Here is a 22,808-nt window from a genome sequence, read left to right as displayed (position 1 = left end):
TCAAAATCTTGAGTATAGGGTAAGATATATATTATATGTTATCTTTGCTAATTGATTATGAAAAAGATTGGAAAATGTGTTTTCCAAAAATTAGAATGCGTAACTTGGAATTAGTCTTTGTTCAAGTCTTTGGGCTTCATTGTCACAATACGAAAAAGGTTGAAAAACACCCTAAAAATGCATGTTTTGGGCCATTATTTCCAAAAATTGACCAAACATTAAAAATTTACTTTCATTGCTGAATAATAAAATTAAAATGTGGTGGAAATTGTACATTATGGCTGTAATTTTACATTGTTAAAAAAAACCCAAAACAACCAAAAACACCTCATCAGTTCATGAAAATTATTTTCATATACCAAAATGTGTATTTTGATATGATGCGTTAAGTGGGGGATGAGGCCACGCTCCTTTAACATAGGTTGATATAGTCATGTGTGCTAAAAATAAACGAATGAAAAGCAAAAACAGACATATCCTGTTTCTTTGTTTTTATAGGATGTGTGTGAAGAGTTGAGGTGAGAATCACCATACTAAGGTCTATCCACAAAGGCTGCTTTGTGTATTATTTGTATGGGTGTGTGAAGAGTTGCGAATCACGATACTAAGGTCTATATCCACAAAGGCTGCTTTGTGTATTATTTGTATGGGTGTGTGAAGAGATGAGAATCACGCTACTAAGGTCTATATCCACAAAGGCTGCTTTGTGTATTATTTGTATGGGTGTGTGAAGAAATGAGAATCACGATACTAAGGTCTATATCCACAAAGGCTGCTTTGTGTATTATTTGTATGGGTGTGTGAAGAGATGAGAATCACGCTACTAAGGTCTATATCCACAAAGGCTGCTTTGTGTATTATTTGTATGGGTGTGTGAAGAGATGAGAATCACGATACTAAGGTCTATATCCACAAAGGCTGCTTTGTGTATTATTTGTATGGGTGTGTGAAGAGATGAGAATCACGCTACTAAGGTCTATATCCACAAAGGCTGCTTTGTGTATTATTTGTATGGGTGTGTGAAGAGATGCGAATCACGCTACTAAGGTCTATATCCACAAAGGCTGCTTTGTGTATTATTTGTATGGGTGTGTGAAGAGATGAGAATCACGATACTAAGGTCTATATCCACAAAGGCTGCTTTGTGTATTATTTGTATGGGTGTGTGAAGAGATGAGAATCACGATACTAAGGTCTATATCCACAAAGGCTGCTTTGTGTATTATTTGTATGGGTGTGTGAAGAGTTGCGAATCACGATACTAAGGTCTATATCCACAAAGGCTGCTTTGTGTATTATTTGTATGGGTGTGTGAAGAGTTGCGAATCACGATACTAAGGTCTATATCCACAAAGGCTGCTTTGTGTATTATTTGTATGGGTGTGTGAAGAGATGAGAATCACGATACTAAGGTCTATATCCACAAAGGCTGCTTTGTGTATTATTTGTATGGGTGTGTGAAGAGATGCGAATCACGATACTAAGGTCTATATCCACAAAGGCTGCTTTGTGTATTATTTGTATGGGTGTGTGAAGAGATGAGAATCACGATACTAAGGTCTATATCCACAAAGGCTGCTTTGTGTATTATTTGTATGGGTGTGTGAAGAGATGAGAATCACGCTACTAAGGTCTATATCCACAAAGGCTGCTTTGTGTATTATTTGTATGGGTGTGTGAAGAGATGCGAATCACGATACTAAGGTCTATATCCACAAAGGCTGCTTTGTGTATTATTTGTATGGGTGTGTGAAGAGATGAGAATCACGATACTAAGGTCTATATCCACAAAGGCTGCTTTGTGTATTATTTGTATGGGTGTGTGAAGAGATGAGAATCACGCTACTAAGGTCTATATCCACAAAGGCTGCTTTGTGTATTATTTGTATGGGTGTGTGAAGAGATGCGAATCACGATACTAAGGTCTATATCCACAAAGGCTGCTTTGTGTATTATTTGTATGGGTGTGTGAAGAGATGAGAATCACGATACTAAGGTCTATATCCACAAAGGCTGCTTTGTGTATTATTTGTATGGGTGTGTGAAGAGATGAGAATCACGATACTAAGGTCTATATCCACAAAGGCTGCTTTGTGTATTATTTGTATGGGTGTGTGAAGAGATGAGAATCACGATACTAAGGTCTATATCCACAAAGGCTGCTTTGTGTATTATTTGTATGGGTGTGTGAAGAGATGAGAATCACGCTACTAAGGTCTATATCCACAAAGGCTGCTTTGTGTATTATTTGTATGGGTGTGTGAAGAGATGCGAATCACGATACTAAGGTCTATATCCACAAAGGCTGCTTTGTGTATTATTTGTATGGGTGTGTGAAGAGATGCGAATCACGATACTAAGGTCTATATCCACAAAGGCTGCTTTGTGTATTATTTGTATGGGTGTGTGAAGAGATGAGAATCACGATACTAAGGTCTATATCCACAAAGGCTGCTTTGTGTATTATTTGTATGGGTGTGTGAAGAGATGAGAATCACGCTACTAAGGTCTATATCCACAAAGGCTGCTTTGTGTATTATTTGTATGGGTGTGTGAAGAGATGCGAATCACGATACTAAGGTCTATATCCACAAAGGCTGCTTTGTGTATTATTTGTATGGGTGTGTGAAGAGATGAGAATCACGATACTAAGGTCTATATCCACAAAGGCTGCTTTGTGTATTATTTGTATGGGTGTGTGAAGAGATGAGAATCACGATACTAAGGTCTATATCCACAAAGGCTGCTTTGTGTATTATTTGTATGGGTGTGTGAAGAGATGAGAATCACGATACTAAGGTCTATATCCACAAAGGCTGCTTTGTGTATTATTTGTATGGGTGTGTGAAGAGATGAGAATCACGCTACTAAGGTCTATATCCACAAAGGCTGCTTTGTGTATTATTTGTATGGGTGTGTGAAGAGATGCGAATCACGATACTAAGGTCTATATCCACAAAGGCTGCTTTGTGTATTATTTGTATGGGTGTGTGAAGAGATGCGAATCACGATACTAAGGTCTATATCCACAAAGGCTGCTTTGTGTATTATTTGTATGGGTGTGTGAAGAGATGAGAATCACGCTACTAAGGTCTATATCCACAAAGGCTGCTTTGTGTATTATTTGTATGGGTGTGTGAAGAGATGAGAATCACGATACTAAGGTCTATATCCACAAAGGCTGCTTTGTGTATTATTTGTATGGGTGTGTGAAGAGATGAGAATCACGATACTAAGGTCTATATCCACAAAGGCTGCTTTGTGTATTATTTGTATGGGTGTGTGAAGAGTTGCGAATCACGATGGGGTCTATATCCACAAAGGCTGCTTTGTGTATTATTTGTATGGGTGTGTGAAGAGATGAGAATCACGATACTAAGGTCTATATCCACAAAGGCTGCTTTGTGTATTATTTGTATGGGTGTGTGAAGAGTTGCGAATCACGATAGCGCCTATATCAAAAGACTGCTTTGTGTATTATTTGTATGGGTGTGTGAAGAGTTGCGAATCACGATGGGGTCTATATCCACAAAGGCTGCTTTGTGTATTATTTGTATGGGTGTGTGAAGAGTTGCGAATCACGATAGGGTCTATATCTACAAAGGCTGCTTTGTGTATTATTTGTATGGGTGTGTGAAGAGTTGCGAATCACGATAGCGCCTATATCAAAAGACTGCTTTGTGTATTATTTGTATGGGTGTGTGAAGAGTTGCGAATCACGATAGCGCCTATATCAAAAGACTGCTTTGTGTATTATTTGTATGGGTGTGTGAAGAGTTGCGAATCACGATAGCGCCTATATCAAAAGACTGCTTTGTGTATTATTTGTATGGGTGTGTGAAGAGTTGCGAATCACGATAGCGCCTATATCAAAAGACTGCTTTGTGTATTATTTGTATGGGTGTGTGAAGAGTTGCGAATCACGATAGCGCCTATATCAAAAGACTGCTTTGTGTATTATTTGTATGGGTGTGTGACGAGTTGCGAATCACGATAGCGCCTATATCAAAAGGCTGCTTTGTGTATTATTTGTATGGGTGTGTGAAGAGTTGCGAATCACGATAGCGCCTATATCAAAAGACTGCTTTGTGTATTATTTGTATGGGTGTGTGAAGAGTTGCGAATCACGATAGCGCCTATATCAAAAGACTGCTTTGTGTATTATTTGTATCAATATTGGCTGTTTTTTTTTGTTACTTATGTGATGGAATGCCTTGGTAATTGTCCATTGAAAAACGAAATACATAAGGCAATTTCGGGGAAGGGGATGGGGGCTCGACTTTGGATGTGATGGAGATGTGCAGACACCAGTTCGAAACTAGGTGTCTTCCGGTGAGAGACTTGACTCCAAAAATGGGGTCATTTGGCGAGATCCCAGCAGCGGCTGGGGAACCCAGCAAACACAACGTTTTTAAAACTGGTTATATATCGGGTTTTGGGAAAAAAATTAGGTCAAAATATAAAAGTTGAATGATTAAAATTTGAAATTGTTTGAAAAATTTGAAAAAAATAATGAAAGTAAATGGGTAAAAGAAGAAAGGGGGTCATTCGGTGAGACACGAGTTGAAAAATGCACATCCTCGTCACCCATTTTTGGTGAGTGCCCCCCCCGAATTCACAGGGTCGGTTAAATCAGTATGCGTATGCGTTTGCGTAAATCAGATTGCGTAAGTTATTACACAGTAAAATGATTTATTTGGCAGATTGCAAAAGCTTTCTTGTATTTTAATTCCATATGACGACAATTGAAAAAAAAGAAAACCCCAATTCAAACCAAAAAGTGACGAGTAACCAAAATTTACCTCCATAATATTAAATTATATGATCAACAACTTGAGCAGTAGCATAGCCAGGATTTTACTCTAATACCCTATAAAGAACTTTAGAAGAGATTTTGGAACACTTAAATTTTGTATGTGAAAGTTTCCTTTGGCATTTTGACGTTTAGGTCACATTATAAAAGTTTGGAGCTTCTCCGTGGGGTGTATTACATGATGCCCCTCAATGACCGACTACTGGCCTGAGATTATAACAAATGGAACACGTGGGGGTGGGGGCACCCAGTGTACTGTCATATTGACCCTCCTTTTTTTAAATCCCTCTCGTCGAATGACCTTTTTTTGCTGTCACCGAAAGACCCCCCTTTTCAAGAAGTTTCTGATAATCTCTCACCGAATGATCCATTTTTTTTCCAAAAATTCAAAATTTTGATGATGACTTGCATCAAAAATGTATCAACTTTTATATTTCGACCCGAAAATATTCCCAATCTGGCGCAAAGACCCAGTCAAACGGAAAGATCCCCTTTTTGGGTAAACAATTTTCCCCGTCTCAAGGAAAGATCCCCTTTTTTGGGGGACTGATGAAATGACCCACTTTTTGGTGTCAAGTCAGCAAAGTAAATAACAGGAAGCTGTAAATTATTTTGCCCGCCTAGTAAATTCAACCTGCCCGTAGTGGCCCTAAAATGTCAATTATCATTTTTGCCCCCACAAAATATTGGTCACCATATAATTATCAGAAAATTAATACAGCTCTTGAAATCAACTGTTGCTATTTGAAAGTGATGTATCTTTTCATAACATATGCCAATTATCCAGGTACAACTTCGAAGCAAGAATACAATATCACACAAGTCACAATGAAAGGGAGCTATTAAAATTATTAAAACTATTTTGAGCAATATCCACAGAAAATCTGAAAGAATTCATTGAAGCCTTGAATGGGGTGTTTCTTAATAAATTTGAAACATGATTTGAATCAATCCAGATGATAATACATTTGCTCATTTCTTAGTCTTAGCATGCAAAAGTCCACTAATCAATTATTATCATACACTTCTTAAAATACGTTGTCTGTTTTTTGCCCCGCACTCCGTGCATCCGCGGGTATTCATGCTCGTCGAAAATTTCACGAAATAAGGGGTGTTTTCAGATGAAGAAACGCGATTAGCGAAACACATAAAAAAGGGGGTGTTTTTTCAAACCACGTGTTCGTGATATTGAAAAAAAAAGCCTGGCTATTTTCTCTTGCCTTTACCAGAGAAGAGGTAATAATTGTGGTTTTACGAAAATATCGCAGTTTCACAATTTTCCGTTCTGCGCATCCGGTGTGCACCCGGCCAAGTGATTGAAGTTCATACATTTAGCCATGTAATGGGGCCTCGGAGCCAACCCTACGCATTTTTGCTGGAAAAGGTACATGTATATTAGAAATATCGTTCACGTTTGAGCAAAAATAGGGGTATTGTCGAAGGGCAAATAATTCGCGAAATCGATAAAAAGGGGTGTTTTCCCCTAAAAACTTCGGCAAATGAGATACAAAAGGGTGTTTAAGTTCACCGACAAGCATGAATACCCGCGGATGGATGCACGGGGGGGGGCAGGATTTGTTACTTTTTACACCTTTTGACTGTGATTCTACCTAGGTCTCTATTACTAGTATTTTGTGCAACATTGGAGCCTAGGTATTTGCTTTAATATAAAAATTGGCAAAATAAATAGCTGGGAAATAGGTCAACATAATTGCCATAACTGTCAAATGCTAGTAACCTACTTCCCGGCGCGCCTTGTGTGGGAAACATCGGGGAATACCGATATTACGGGAAATAGAAAATGCTACTCGCCCAAAGGGGTTAAGGTTGGTCTTAACCCTGGAATTATGGAAACTTTTGGGCCTCATAACTGCTAAGTTGTTGTCTTAAGTGTATCAAAGTAGGCCTATGGCAAAGACTTGATAAATTCATCTGTGAGGTTAAATTCGGGCCAAAATGCTCATTTTTGGCACCATCCCCAAACAACGGTTTTTGCCCACTTCTTTTTCGTCAAACGTAACAAAAACATTCTTGGGTCAAAAAAAACTAGATAAAAATATCTAGAAGCCGTTTTTTAATTTTTTTTAAATTTTGACCAACTTCATCAAAAATATTTGAAATTTGGGCGAAAATCGGGCTTTTTTATGATTTTTTTTTAATTAAGCATTTTTGATAATTTTTTTGTGCAAATTTCTCAAAGTTGGGTCAAAATTCAAGGATTGGGTGGTAGCTAGGCAGATCTCGAAATAGCGGGACAAAAGTTTTGATGAACATCTTTCTTTGGGCGTGTTTCAGACCAAACCGCATTTGTCCAGGGAAAGTCATTCTGGGAGCTGGTTGGCGGGACAAATTAGCAATTTTGCTTATTTTGATTAGTGCGCGTCTAGACTTGTATATACAGGCTGAGTCAAAAAGAAGTAAACTCATGTCTGAGGGGCTGTAACTCAAGATCTGCAAGGAATCTGCTAAAAATAAAAATACCACTGGAAAGAGCAAATTCTACACGTCTAAATAAAAAAGGAATTGTTGCAATTGCAGACAACAAACTCGAGTTATACTCATTTGAATACAACCACCCATTTTTGTAGCTGCACACGGTTTCACTTCCCAAATAGGGGCATACTTGTTATATTGAGTGGTAAGGCGCGATATTCAAATGCAAATAAAGTTCTGTGGCAGGTGTGGTTTCGATCAATAATTCCTACATGTTAAAGGGCTCTTTTCAATATGAATTTTACATCATTGCACTACATTATAATAAAACCGGCCAAATGACAACATGGCACCACAATTTACCGCACGGGAGCGCACGTTTCTGTCGACGAAGTATCATGAAACTAAGAGTCCCACTGAAGTTCAGCGTCTTTTTCATCCCCAATTTCCTACAGCTAACCGGGTTCCATGTACGGTAGCAGTATATAAAAATGTGAACAAGCTCAATGTGCATGGGACACTAAGGAACAGACAGCCGGAAGCTTCACGCAGACCACGAACTGTTAGATCACAAGTGACCATTACTAGAGTTAGACATGCGTTACAGCAAGACCAAAGATCAGCTCAATCCTTTACCCAACATTCCCCAATCAAGCTTCTGCTGAATCGTTCGTAAAGACTTGAATTGGTATCCCTACAAACTATAGTACCGTAATGGACTTTGTTGAATATTAATTAAAAGCAAACGTTGTCTTTTCAACAATAAATCCTGTTAGCACTTTGCTGATTCGTCGAGATTGAAATGGATGAAAAATCAATCAGCCGTGTGCAGCTACAAAAATGGGTGGTTGTATTCAAATGAGTATAACTTTAGTTTGCTGTGAGCAATTTCAACAATTCTTTTTTTAATTTAGACGTATAGAATTTGCTCTTTCTAGTGGTATTTTTATTTTTAGCAGATTCTTTGCAGATCTCGAGTTGCAGCCCCTCAAACATGAGTTTACTTCTTTTTGACTCAGCCTGTATGACTCCCGGATAGGACTAAAACTACTAATGTATGATTCGGACTCATTGCTTGAACCATGACAATCACAAAAGGTCAATTTCTTGAAGAGATAGGATATTAGTAGCTTAAAGGTCCACTAAGTGGGGAAAAGTACACTTTTTACATCTTCGCAAAAATAATTACCGGTATGTCTGCATCTTGGGATTCCACACGCCTTGATGCCATAGTTACTGGTGCCCACCCAGTAAATTATTTTCCCTGATTTGTTTGTTTGTTTACCCAGGTTGGTCCGTGAGGGACACATGTTAATCCATGGGAAATCCATGGACCGTTCCAAGCTCATACAATAAAAATGCATTTGACTTGAAGGCAACAAAGCTAAATTACCCACCCAGTAAATTATTAGGGGCGCACCATTTGATTTCCATGGGGTGGCATGGGAGATTTTTGAAACAAAAATAAATTCGCCCACAAAAAAATCCCCCACCACCTATGTATAAAGGTATGAGGGTCGGTCAGCATGTAATGAGAGTTAACTTGCAACCCCATATGATTATTTTCATGGCATTTTTTCTACGATCACATAAACATTGACATAGCCTATTGTTGTCTTTCCAACAACACATGTAAAAATTATATCACACACTTGATTACATAACAGCATTAGCATAAAATCAATGATCTACAGTCACTGGCTCAAAATGAGTCGTTTTTGTTGAGGGAAATAAGAGGCTGAAATGAGGTATTGTTGTATATTCTAGATTATCTTGGAGACTAGAGAGTGCTGCCTTTTGGAATAATCCACAGATTTCCAGCTCATAAAACCATCGTTGTCGGGCTGGAATGATTTTAGTTTATTTATCAGGCATGAGAATGTTCAATTCGGGTGTTTTTTAGTCAAAATTTTCGCAACTTTATTTAATTAGCTTGTTTTTGGTACTTTTTGCTCAAATTCACGCGCATTTTCAGTTTTTTTAGGAAAGTGCAGTCTCATGCCTGATTTATAATGTGTGATCAATGTGTTATTTTTCACAAATCAAGACATTTCTTCTATAAACATTTTGAAATTGCCAACAATAGCAAGCATGGAATTTTTTTTTTTTTTTTTTTAGTTCTGTCGACTAATTCCCTAATATTTTAAACCCTATTTACATGAAATTGTGCAATTTTCGTACATTTCCAGCATGTATCGGCCATCCCACCTATATATACGCTGGGCTATTTTCACGAGCCACTCCCGCCTAGGCGGAAGTACCTATACACCCAACGCAAAATTGAAGCCGTACAATTTATCGTGAATTTACGACCGTAAAATTTAGACACTTCTTTTGTCTAGATAAGCACCAACCCTCTCCTCTCACATTTTCATGTCAGAAATTAACATAACTCCCGAAACAGAAAACAGAAATTATCTTCGTTGTACTTTTCAGTAGGCAACAAAAGACTAAAATAAAAGGATTGTTCACACGTACCATGCTAACACTTCAAAATAACAATGAGATCCGAAACCGAAAACTGAAACCGAAACAGAAAAAATAAAACGACGGCTAGTCTATCGACTTTATGCTAATTTGTTGAATATAATTTTCTATACAGATGCAAGATGCCTATCACTAATGTAAACACATAGTCTTGGTTTTGCTAGCTCTTGTCAGGGATATTTGTCTCATACTTAACACCAATTAATATTTTGCAACAGAAAATATATTATACGGGTTTATACACACATTGCTGGGTTATTACAAGAGCCAATAAACATTCAATTAACTATAGATAATGGACTTAGGTTTGTGCCATGTAGTTTTCTGAAGTAAATAGCCCATTGTGTAGTTTTCAATACAGATAGAGCTAATCACAAAGTAAACATTCAGTATGCTGGCAATGACCTGCCTACCTAGCTTTGATTAACCAATCAGTTACGTGTATTGTCAGCATGTGATGGCTATAAGCTAATTACAAACATGTTTATAAAAAAAAAAAGGCTACTCAATTACTACACTCAACAACTCATTACCAAATTTAAGGGATAATTTAGTCCCTGTCATGTAGGGCAGGATTAGATAAAGGCATACTTATAAACTAGGGTATGGGATATTAGTAATTATTTCCTAGACTCTTAACCACAAGGTTGGTGGGCTACAAGCTATTCAAGACACATGACATGTAAGGGATAAACTGTGCATATGAGATGTTGGGGCAAGTGGCATCATTTCACTGCCATGAAAAAATCACATGAATTATTAAATTTCTATTTACATGAAATTGTGCAATTTTCGTACATTTCCAGCATGTTGTATCGGCCATCCCACCTATATATACGCTGGGCTATTTTCACGAGCCACTCCCGCCTAGGCGGAAGTACAGATACACCCAACGCAAAATTGAAGCCGTACAATTTATCGTGAATTTACGACCGTAAAATTTAGACACTTCTTTTGTCTAGATAAGCACCAACCCTCTCCTCTCACATTTTCATGTCAGAAATTAACATAACTCCCGAAACAGAAAACAGAAATTATCTTCGTTCAACTTTTCAGTAGGCAACAAAAGACTAAAATAAAAGGATTGTTCACACGTACCATGCTAACACTTCAAAATAACAATGAGATCCGAAACGGAAACCGAAACAGAAAAGATAAAACGACGGAATAGTCTATCGACTTTATGCTAATGCTGTTACGTAATCAAGTATATGGGATCATTTTATTATGGTCCTGCGTCATATACTGGAGTACCCAAAAAGGTGGTTTTGTTACATTTTGATGAGCAGCATGGATTTCAAAACTCTCTTGAGTATTCCTTCACTTTAGAAGATTCAATTATAGGTCTTAAAATTAAGTCACCGAAAACGCCCTAGTTTTGAACTGGTGTCCGCAGGGTTCCCATCACTTCCAAAAGTAGAAAATTTTTCACAAAAAGTTGTCAACTTTAAAATGTTGACACAAAAATATTCTCAATATATCTAGTACAAAGACCCATTTTGTGGTCAAAATCAGTGGCGTAACTGTGGGGCAAGGGAGGGCACGTGCCCATCTAAGCCCGAATCGACCTATTCAGCGCCCCCTAGATCGATTCTGCGCTCCCTCCAAGCGGTGAATTTTTTCATTTGAAAGACCGTTTTAAGACTGAAATTCAACTTGATATAACCATATTGGTGGTACTGTATTTGCAAATTTTCGCCCGTTCCGCGCGCAATTGTTACAGGAATAGGGAAGGGGCACCATTATGTATCTTCTTGCTCCCGGGTGCCACAACCCCTATAGCTACGCCACCGGTAAAAATGTCCAGTCTCACGGAAAGTCCCCCCTTTTAAAATTAAATGTTTCCCGTCTCACAGAAATATCCCCCTTTTGGGGGCGGCGTTCTCATCAAATGACCCCGGGTTGGTGTCAAATTTCTCGCCGAAAGACTCTAGTTTTGAACGTTCCGTCATTTCCAAAAATCAAGTGCCCCAACTCGGAAGTATTCATTAGAAAGCTGCTGATCACAGAAGAAGAATATTGTTTTTTTTATATAAACGAATTCAACGAAAACGCAAATCAGTTGACTGCAATTTGTTTTGATAGGCTGCACACATCCTGAACACACTGGGTTTGTATTATGGGAACTAAGTAATTAATCTTTCGATACATGAAAATCCCATTTTATAAGGTCGCCTGGTTTCAATCACTGCACTCTGTGGTTACATGGTCTAAGCAATCGGGAATTTCCCCATGTTTCTTCTTTGTTAAAAGTCACGTACAGTGCTACGTAAGGTGATACTGAAATATTCATTATTCGACAAAAGGCTATAGACTCGAATGTTCGCATATTTACGTTTTCTAAGATCTAAGGTAATAATAGCAGTACTAATAGCATAGCAGTCACAGTTGGAGTAGTAGTAGCAATTCAGTGTAGTAGCAGTAGCAGTTTCGCCTGTTCAAATTATGACTGACGGATGTACTGCCGTATTGTGATTTAATCGTCTGAATAGCCTATGTCACATAAAGATCTTTAAATTGATTGATCCGTCGCGAGCATGTAGTGAATTAAAGGGCAGTAGACCTACCAATGAGTGGGTTCTAATGCATTTTTTCTATAATAATTTTGATTTACATTACACAGGGGGTAGTAGGTGAGCACATATAGCTGGCAGCTACTAAGACGAATTCATCTTCACCTATATCTGACAGGTCTTATAAAATGGCGACAACATTCGACATTTCGTCATCTAGTGTACCTCTTCCAACGGATCAAACAACATTTCCTAATATTTCTTTATATCCGATAACTACATCTATTCTTGAAAACAATGGTTACGAATTCTCTGAAGAGGCGAAAATGATACTGACAGTTGTTATATCCATTGTGGCCATATTCGGGCTATTCGGCAATACAATGGTGATTCTGATAGTATTGGTTTTCTCTGATATGCATACGTTGATCAATTTCTCCTTTGCCAATTTGGCGCTCACCGATGTGACAATGTTGTTGTTAGATGCTGTCCCAACTGCAACGGATACCATTGGTTGGAATCTGTCAGCTAAACTTGGCTGCAATGTACCGATGTATCTGCAATATGTAAGTTTGATTTACAATTTATGGAGGTTTTTTTTTCCTTCAAAGTAGACTATTGCGCTGTGGCCTTGACATGCTGACGAAACGCAGATAATTATAAACCGTCACTTTATGTTATAACGGCGATGGTATCTATTGTTTTGCAGCATTTTTGGCTAAATACACAGATTTTCCCTGAAAACAACTGTATATTTGACTTTGAACTGTATCTTTCAATGGAAAATTACATTACTACTAGCCTAAAAACAGATTTGATAAATTGATAGACACATGATCAATGATGGTAAAGTTAAACATTAAAATCTATATTTTATGGGGCCCCGTCTTTCTACAGTCTGCAAATAACCCACAATACTGAACAATTTGGTAATAAGGTTTTTTTTTTTTATCATGATTTGAAATTACAGGACAAAAAGCTGCAAATGTAAGCTGCAAGTGATCAAGAAATATTTCTGATTCATAGAGTAGTAGATAAAAATAGAGTTTTTATACGTGTAGCTGTTTCAATGGCTCTGGAAGGGGGGGGGGTAGGCACTGTGTCGAAGATGCACACGATTTCAGCCACATTTCAAAATGAGGTTGACGATCGATGACTTTGCCCACTGGGTATTTCTTATGTGTCCATCTTATTTCTTTTGCCTTCAGATAGCAGCACAGGCAACCAGTCTGACGTTGGCATTTCTGTCATACGACCGATACCGCCTGGTCGTCACACCAATCCAATCTTACAACACAAGATCTTCGAAGCAGATGTACATGATTATGATTATAATATGGATAGGTAATGCTTCTTAAAATTAATTCTCACTGCACTATGCATGTATTCGCCATTATGTTTATGGATTGATCAAACATATCCCATTTAAATATCTAGCAGAATTATAAGAGAAATACTGACGAATATTAATGTCTAGTTCCTGTGCAATTAATTGAGAACAGTCAAAGAGCTGGCAAGGTGTTTTTGAACATGAATGAACAAATCCTGATAGTGTTTGAGTAACTATTTTTTGCATAGTAAAATTTGTTTTTGAAATTTTCAAAATTTGGATCGGGACCGGGGGTCGGGAAAGGGCAATAAAAACCTTTTTATTTGGCCTTGTCTGATTGCGTTGAAAGCTGATGTCCTTTACATATCACTTGATGGCAATTTCAACCGAACTTTAGGCCCTAAACAGTATATGTATTACCTGAATGCCTTTACCACTTTCTTTCTTTTTTTCAAACAGCTTCTTTTGTGCTGCAGATCCCAGTCGCCCTTGTGCCTGCAGTATCTCCTGAAACAGGTTGTAACGAATTCGGTCAACCATGGGGGGAAGGCATTTTCTTTACCTATGAAACTGTTATCCTTTACATCATACCACTGGTCGTCATTATCCCATGCTACACCAGTATTGTTTCCACTATGTTGCACATTTCCTCAGCTACTACCAGTAACGAAGATTCGGTACGTTACAAGAGGTCTACTGTAAGAGTTATCATAGTGGTGATATTCTTTATAGTGATGTGGTTACCAATTCATGTGGTCCACATGTGGATGGCGTTTGATCCGGATGTTACTGCACAGACATCATTGTATATAGAACTTCATACCGCTGCTAATGTTTTTATGTTTTTGAACAGCAGCGTTAATCCGTATCTATATGCTTTTGGTGGGTCTTCGAATCCGTTTCGTAAGCATCTCAAAGATATTGTGCAGTCATCTTGTTGCGGCGGTATGTTGATGATACGTAAGAAAAATGGAATTGAATGTCAACCACAAAACGATACATCCAACCTGGATATGAAACCGTGAAATATCATTATAAGATAAATAATATTGCGGGTTTTTAAAAAAACAAAACAATACAAAACTATCTGTCACATACAACCATTATCTATTCAGAGACTGTGTTTTAACTGTTCGGTTTACAGTGGTGTACGCGAAGGCTTGCGTTGATTTATCTTTTATTCTTCTGATTTCCGGCCACAAATTATTTTTTCTGAAAATGAATATATTAGAAAGAAAATTCACAGTGTATCATAAAGGTAAAGGTCTAAGGATTGTTAGTAATCGTTGTATTATAAGCCAAAGGGAAACAATTGTTACAAGTTGTTTGAATTTGGAATTTTGGAAAGCTTACTATTAACGGATTTCGTTAAAATTGAGGATATTCGTTGCTAACACATTAGAGAAAAAATTATGATATGTAAAATGGGAATAAGTGGTTCATGATTTCTTGAATGACTTGGTGATTTTGCTCAATAGAGGTGAATAGCTCCTGGAATTTTGCGGTATAAAACAATACTTCCAACAGAAAGTGCGTGTAGAAGAGCCAACTGACCAACACAAGAAGCAGATTGATTTCATCATGACTCAACAAAACAACCTCTTCAAAGCCTTTCAGAGCTGCAGATCGTATTGCTCAGATCATACCAAACGATGTCAGTAGGTTTAACAACCACGTCGACTAGAGGATACTGGTGTGGAAGGACCATGGTGCAAATTCAGAGACGCTACCAATAAAGTCACAGAGGAGACAGCGAGTATCAAAAGGCACCTGGAAATGAAAGGACTCACAGAGATCATACAACGCCGACCCGGGGACGCCGAGGACGGAATAAATATGCACATTTCAAACTGGTTATGAATTATATCAGCATATTGCAGCAAACGTCTGAATACAGAATTTCCAACCCGATATTATTCACTCATTCATTAAATGTATGTGGTATTCAGTGGTGGCGCAACGGGAAGGGGGGACAGGGGGGCATTTTCCCCCAATATTTTTCTGGCCTCCAGTCCTCCCCCCACTTTTGAGGGGAAAACCCAAATTTACGTAAATTTCCACTTTTTGCGCCAATTTTGCGAACAATTTGTAGATTTTTGCCCCCTTGAAATTAACTTTGCCCCCCCCCCCCATGCCCCCGAAAAAATCCTGGTGCCGCCACTGGTATTGCAAAATTACAACCAAAATTGCCTTACAACGCCTTGTGTATTGACGAATCCAAATACACGCATTCCTACACCTGACTAGCAACTACACCTGACACCTGACTAACCTTTAGTTGGGTAGCCGTCGGCTACAATGCACTCAAAATGTGAAATGATTCGGCCTTGGCAGAAATTTTAAACTGCATTCCATCCCCCGTTTTACACCTTCCGCGAAAACACAGGTAGACAAAAGAAAGATTAAAGTTTACAACACAATACAGTTCCCTTCGACAAAACACACAGCTGGTCTATTCGCTGTTGAAGTATCATAATAATCGGATTAACTACACGCGGTATCTATGCATTGATCTACTTGCAAACAAAAGGACTATGTTATGTATGAATAGATGCGACGGGATTAATTTTCTATTAACCCTCCTCGTCCTTGCATCTTCTCTAGGTGTTAGGCGGCTTTTATTTGCACAATTGGACGCTCAAAACACCAGGTTGGTGCTAGCGGCTACCCAAAGATGTCCGACCAAATCCTGACCATGACTTAGCTCGTTGGATTCGTCTATAGTCAATCTGAAGATGCTTCACTCCCTTCACATTTTCCGATAGGGAAAGCCTCGAAACGAAAAGCAACACTAAGCAAGGACGCAGCCTGTATCAGAGGTTGTCAAGTTTGCTAATAATATAGTTATTAACGATAGCTACGAAAGTGATCGGATATAATGAGCGATATATTGACCCCTTCTTCATTTTTGCTGATCCATGTTTGAGTTTCTCGAGCAAAATGAAGCTACTTGTCAAGTAATTTGCAATCATTTACATGTCCTAACTGGTAATGAAAGCTTAAAATTAACGTGCTTTCCATATTTCAAGGCATTGTATTTTATGAAAAAAAGCGAAAAAAAAGCGCAATAATGGCCGTCACATCATCACACGAAAACAATGAAGTATAGATGAGTTGACCTCAATGTTTATCAACAAAGGTAAGGGACTGGTATATCGATATGCTTGACTGAACCCAATACAACCACTACACTGTTCAATAGCATTATTGTGAAGTAGCGGGAGTTTTAAAAACACGAGCCCTGAACCAAATATGATACGCGCGCATACTGCCAGGCAAATGACAATGGAAATTGTGATGATGCGTGCGCATACTGCCAGGCATTGACGTCAGAAGTAGGCTGAATACTATATTGTAATAACAGTTGATGATGAATCTAAAAGTAATAATGCATTATACTATCAAAAATTATTGCCGCAGCAATATGCTTCCGGCTCCTAATGCATGTTCCGTCATGCTTGTTGATGCATGAGGCTCTTATACATTAAAATGTTGGTATAATTATGATTTATTCATTAATAAATGTCCAAATTAGATAAAATATAATATATTAAGCCGTTGGTAGTAAAGTGCAAGCATATAACATACCCAGAACTATTTTGAGTATAATATTCGAGATGACTTGTTGAAAGACCACACTTTTAATACTTGCAATTGAAAAACACCAACCATGAACAAATAAAAAGGAAATGCGCGTACAAAGAAAAAATGCCCATGATGTAGTTATTTGGTAAAGTATGAGTGAACGGTGATACAAATAAAGAAGTATAAGGCCAGAGTAATGGGAGAGAACAAGGACCCTTTCGAGCATCATTATTTCGTAGAATTGTTTACGGAGTTTAGGGTTAGGAGTTATGGTTGGGGTAGGTCAGTCTTGTAATATTTGAAAGATGACACAGGAGTTGAATTTGATTGACTGGGGAAGTGAATTCCATAGTAGAGCACCTTGAATCTTAATGGTATTGTCAGCAAGTTTAGTTTTGGTAAAATTAACATGGAAGTTACTAGCTTGTCTTGTGAGCAAGTCATTTAGAGACAAGTCAGTTGGGAATAATTTGTGGTGGAAATTGAACATGAACATTCCCAGTTGATGAAAATATACAGGGTGTCCCAGAAAAAATTACCGGGCGAATGAATTTGGACGTAAGTCGAGAAATATACATCAGAATACAAAAATTTAATCGGTTGACTGATTGCGAAGAAATGAGCGATTATATAACGCGTGCGTCAATTCACTTCATTCCGAGTTCGAAAGAAAGATCATTCAACACAATGCGCACTAGTGGTTAACTGCAAATGAGCTTCATATTTTGTTTGGTGAAATCCTTTTTCGTTCTTTTTAAACAATCTGTTTCTTGCAAAACATTTAATTAGGTTTTGTTCAAATTTGAACATCTGCACGATATTGAAAATGAAAGCTTGTAAATATCTTTTTTCGTTAATATTGATATAAATGTTGCATAAAGAATTATTGCATAAAGAATTATTGCATAAAGAATTCCAGCTTTTAGCTGCTTGAAGAGTAGTTCTGTATAGGCCAGCCAAAGGGAGTTGGTGCACGTGCGGAGGATTCTTTTTTAAAGGAGGAAAAGTGATTCAAGGTGCGAGTTGTTTTTTCCAGCCCATATAATATTGCAGTATGAAATGTAGGGAATTACAAAGGTGTTGTAAAGTGTAAATAATGATTCATGAGGAAGAAAAGGACGAACTTCGCTAATAATGCCATTATTATTTAGAGACCATTTTATATATATGGGACGTGTGAGATTTCCAGGAAAGATTATCGTCAATTAGTATGCCAAGAAATTTGGTTGTGTGGACTTTTTCTAGTTTATTATGATTAATGTGAAAATTGATTTCCTTATGATGTTTATGTTTTATGATGAGATGTCTTTGTCATTTAATCTCTTGCAGTGCTAGTTACTAGTGAGCCTACTTGTTTTTACCTTGTAAAGGGGATGTTTTTATGCTCCCGAAACGTCGGTTGTTTTGTCTTTTTAACCCTAAATTTTGGATGTTGTTGTATATATTAAACAGTTTTAACACTTATGATGTTTAGTAGAATACTCAACCCAGAAAGTATCGAAACGATTATAGATGGTCAGATATATCGGGAACTGAAATATATAGCAAAAACTTATTTAATGTATATAAAGCGCAGCTTTCTCCTGTGCATTTTGATACCTCTTTTGTTGCTCTACGATATCATTTGGTCGAGTTATGGGCGCTTGAGTGGCTTCAATTAGGATTTTGAAAGTTGCACTTAGCTCCTATTCAAGCCAAATGCGTTGTACTGTGACCAATAAATGACCATTGCTTTTGTCCGCCAAATTCAAATGAGTATGTGTGTCGCGTGTTGGATAAATTGATTGCGATGACCATCAATTGTACTCAATGGTCAACAGGCGCGTAGCCAGCATTGTCAGTCCGAGGGGGCAAACGTCTTTATCGTCCCTAAACGCCGTTATCGTCCCTATTCTTTTTTATCGCAATATCGAGCGTGATATTTAGCGCAATAGTCGTCCGGGGGCAGTCTGCCCCCTGCCCCCCTGGCTACGCCACTGATGGTCAACATTCCTTCATTTCAAATCATTAGTTTTGGTTTCTTTTTTGTTCAGAAACCAAAAATCAAGGGATTAAAAAGTGGAGATGAACTGGTCTGCAATCATGACACTATTGTGCTGGGAGGACACAAGAGGGTATATATAACCAAAAGTATAATGGCCTATAACCTTAACCATACGTATATAATAGCCTATTGTGCTAACATTTTCATTATCGGATATCTATCAACGCGGGCGACATTTGATGCTCTCTGCCGTAGGTGGCACACTTTCATGTCACCTTATAACTACACCCGAGTTCTACGAGGCCTACATGTAGAAATCATGTGCATATATTGAGGGGGTGGGGGGGGGGGGGGGGTTTTGTTTATTTGTCTGAAATATAAACGATACATGATGATGTAGATGATTTGATTATGAATTATTTTATAATATATATATAACCTCCTCCTCCCGCCTCCTCCTCCCGACTCGATGTCGACTCTTCCCTATTATTCAACTCCACTCTTGAGCTCGCCTCTCCCCCTCCTTCCCTTCCCACTTCCAATGCTCTCTCCCCTCTGCTTCTCTTTCTCCCTTACCCTTAACCCCCCCCCCCCACACACACCCACCTCTTTCCCTGACGATCTCTTCTCTCTCTCTCTCTCTCTCTCTTCTCCATCGTTCTTTTACTCTAAGTCTAGGCCTATTACATCATGCGATATAATCCCGGGGATATAATAAATAAATTGAATAAAAGTCAATTTAAACCAGCTTTCTATCATATTGATCTTCCGTCATGCGACATGCACATAAATAGAGTTGTGTATAATAGTGTTTATATCACTGAAGTGTCTATTATATCACTCAAGTATATAATCTGTCAAGTGTCTATTGTAATATCGGTGGAAATATTTCGATGGTCTATATATTTTCACAGTGAAATAAGCTATGGCTATTTCGTAGTCGCAAGTCAATGCTTTCAAACTAAATCAATGCTTTCAAATGTAGACTGCTTTGTTCGACTTCTCTGCTCGTGAATACTGCACTGCGAAATTTAAACATTTCTTTTGTATACTTAGATCAGGTAATTTCAAACCCTGAAATTTTTTTCTTCACACCACTTATAAGAAACTGAAACGAAAACCGAATCTGCCTGATACAAATGTTCAGTTTTTAACAAAAGGTAGAAAGAGTTCGATATCTTGTGACTCAAGTGGTTAGGCAGGATAATAGGAAACCACGTGACCAAAACCAAAACCAAAACTAAAACTAAACATTTGAAATGACCGATTGGTAGGCATAAATCAATATGAGGTTGAAGTCAGATTACCTGACAGGTGGTTATTTCAAATATTCGATGGTTATCATTTCTACACACCATGTCCAGTGAAGTGAGAAAGAATTGAATAGATGCGTGTTCGTCACAACAGAAATTAACACAATAGTCATAGTTCATTGAATTTACAACCGTATAACAAAACAGGCGAAAATAGTAACTTTTTGCACAAGATTTACAATTTAAAGAGAATTAACAAATGCTCATTCTAGTGACTCTAGTACATGGACAATATAAGTGTGCTTTTTCATATAATGACATAAAATTTGAAAAATATTGTACGGAACACTTGAGGTTTTAACTTTTAAAACCTACATTTTGGTCAAAAAATGTGCTTGGATAGGTAGTTTTCAACAGATTTTCCACATTAGCCTTGCTGTAACATTGAATTGTGTTATCCGTTGACCTAGTGACTAAAACTGTTTTTAGAGGGAAGTGTTAGCTTTCGTTTGATATAAAAAAAATTCTGATTGGATGAAGGGAACACTTGAGGTTTCGACAAAAACCAATTAAAGAGGCCAATTTTTTTAGCTAGAAGCTTCACAGATCCTACATTGCTATGCACGCAACCGTGTAGGTGGAGACATTCGCTGCTTGTTGTTCTCTGCTTGGAAGCTCTTGGGACGACAATGTGTGTTCAGGTGTATCGAGGTGGAAACTGTCCGCATGATGGTTTATAAGAGAATCGTTTTTGTATAGAAACCTTTCCATATGTTAATCAGGGTTTCAAGAGAATGTTGGCCCCCTGATACTAGGGGGCGTATGGAGAAAACACGGTTTCCGAATTTGTGTTGATATAGTTTCGAGAAAACCTGCTAAATTTAAGTATTTAAAGCATATTCTACATCTTCATCGTCGTTACTCCTTTTGTTATCATCCAAGGACAATACCAAGCTGAAATGGGAGTCTCTATACAGGTATGGAGGGCTAGAATTGGAACTTTTATTATGCCACCGAGCGGAAATTTAACCGTGGCCATGTTGGCATTGTGATATCTAGTCAACGTATATCACTTGCAGTACGGCTGTGTATGGTGGCCCTACTTGTGGTGTGCGGCTCGGTAGAAAGCAACCCAGGCCCAGGGCCGTCTGAGAATACACGACAAAAGACAACAACAGCATCAAAAACTTTATTAGATCATTTTGATAGCATGAGACCAACAGATACAGAGGGAAATATCCAGAGCACCATATTGAAAGAACTAAGAGATTTTAAGGCAAGCTACGACAAATCTAATAACGAACTGAAACAAACGGTAAATAAATTGGCAGCGGACATGAGTAACTTGAAAAGTCAGGTAGACGATGCTAAAACTGTAGCCGATCATGCGTGCGATGTAAATAAACAGCTTCAGGCCGATTTGGAACAGGCAAACGCTAGGATTGAACAACTTGAATCGCAATCTAGAAGGGACAATCTAATTTTTCATGGCATCGAAGGAGATGACAAGGAAACCTGGGATGAAAGCGAAGACAAGGTGAGAAGTTTTCTGAGTGATAAACTTGATATAGATGGCGATGAAGTTGAATTTGAACGAGTACATAGACTGAAATCGCGCGGTGGAAATACAGCTCCAATCATTGCCAAGTTCACGAAATATAAACAAAGAAGTGCAGTTCTCGATGCAGCACAAACGAAGTTGAAGAAAAAGGACAAATATGGGGTCTCACAAGATTTCACAAAGAAGGTTCGCGATACAAGAAAAACCCTGATCCCATTTATGACAGAAGCAAGGAACCAAAACAAACGTGCATATCTCTCCTATGACAAGCTAGTTATCGACAAAGTTAAATACGTGTTCGATGAAGGAACTGAGGACATTGTACCAGCATAGGGATGTGGTCACGGCCATAATAACTCTAATAAAAAGTGCAAAAACATCCTCGGACAAACACTGAAATTTCAGAAATAAATCATAGTGAAGTCATAAAGGCTGATAAAATGAGTTATTATAATGTTGTCATTGATACATATAATGAATATGCAAACATGTTAAAGGCTAAAGATGCTGGTGGTGGTGGTAATGTTGTTAAAAATGATGACGTTGAATGCTTTTAAAAATGTCAAAAAAGACACTCTTGAACTTGAAAGTTTTAACGATATAATGAGTGAAATTCATATGTCTATGAACCATGATGAAAATGTTAGATCTGTCAAAAATGCAAATACCAAGTATAATAATGATGCAGTGATAAATGGGTGCATTATAGAAAATACCGTTGACAATGGAAGTATGGACATGATTAATGAGCTGGAAATACAAAATATTTCAATAAATAGTCATGGTGATAGTGATAACAATATTTGTGACAAACATGATGAATATCCAAATAAAACCCCTGATAGAAAT

The 22,808-nt window shown here is 37.9% G+C and overlaps 1 protein-coding gene across 1 annotated transcript; it reads left to right on the top strand.

The window, feature by feature from the left end:
* Positions 1–12,398: 12,398 nt before the first annotated feature.
* Positions 12,399–14,874, top strand: LOC140144861 (G-protein coupled receptor 54-like). The gene is made up of 3 exons (XM_072166663.1): positions 12,399–12,812; positions 13,455–13,590; positions 14,036–14,874. Exons 1-3 carry the CDS (start codon positions 12,435–12,437, stop codon positions 14,599–14,601), a joined length of 1,080 nt encoding a protein of 359 aa, XP_072022764.1. The 5' UTR covers positions 12,399–12,434; the 3' UTR covers positions 14,602–14,874.
* Positions 14,875–22,808: the final 7,934 nt, after the last annotated feature.

Source organism: Amphiura filiformis, unplaced genomic scaffold, assembly GCF_039555335.1.
Source record: "Amphiura filiformis unplaced genomic scaffold, Afil_fr2py scaffold_88, whole genome shotgun sequence".
Lineage (NCBI taxonomy): Eukaryota > Metazoa > Echinodermata > Ophiuroidea > Amphilepidida > Amphiuridae > Amphiura > Amphiura filiformis.
Note: the sequence above shows the minus strand (reverse complement) of the source record. Positions and strands in the feature narration are given on the sequence as shown.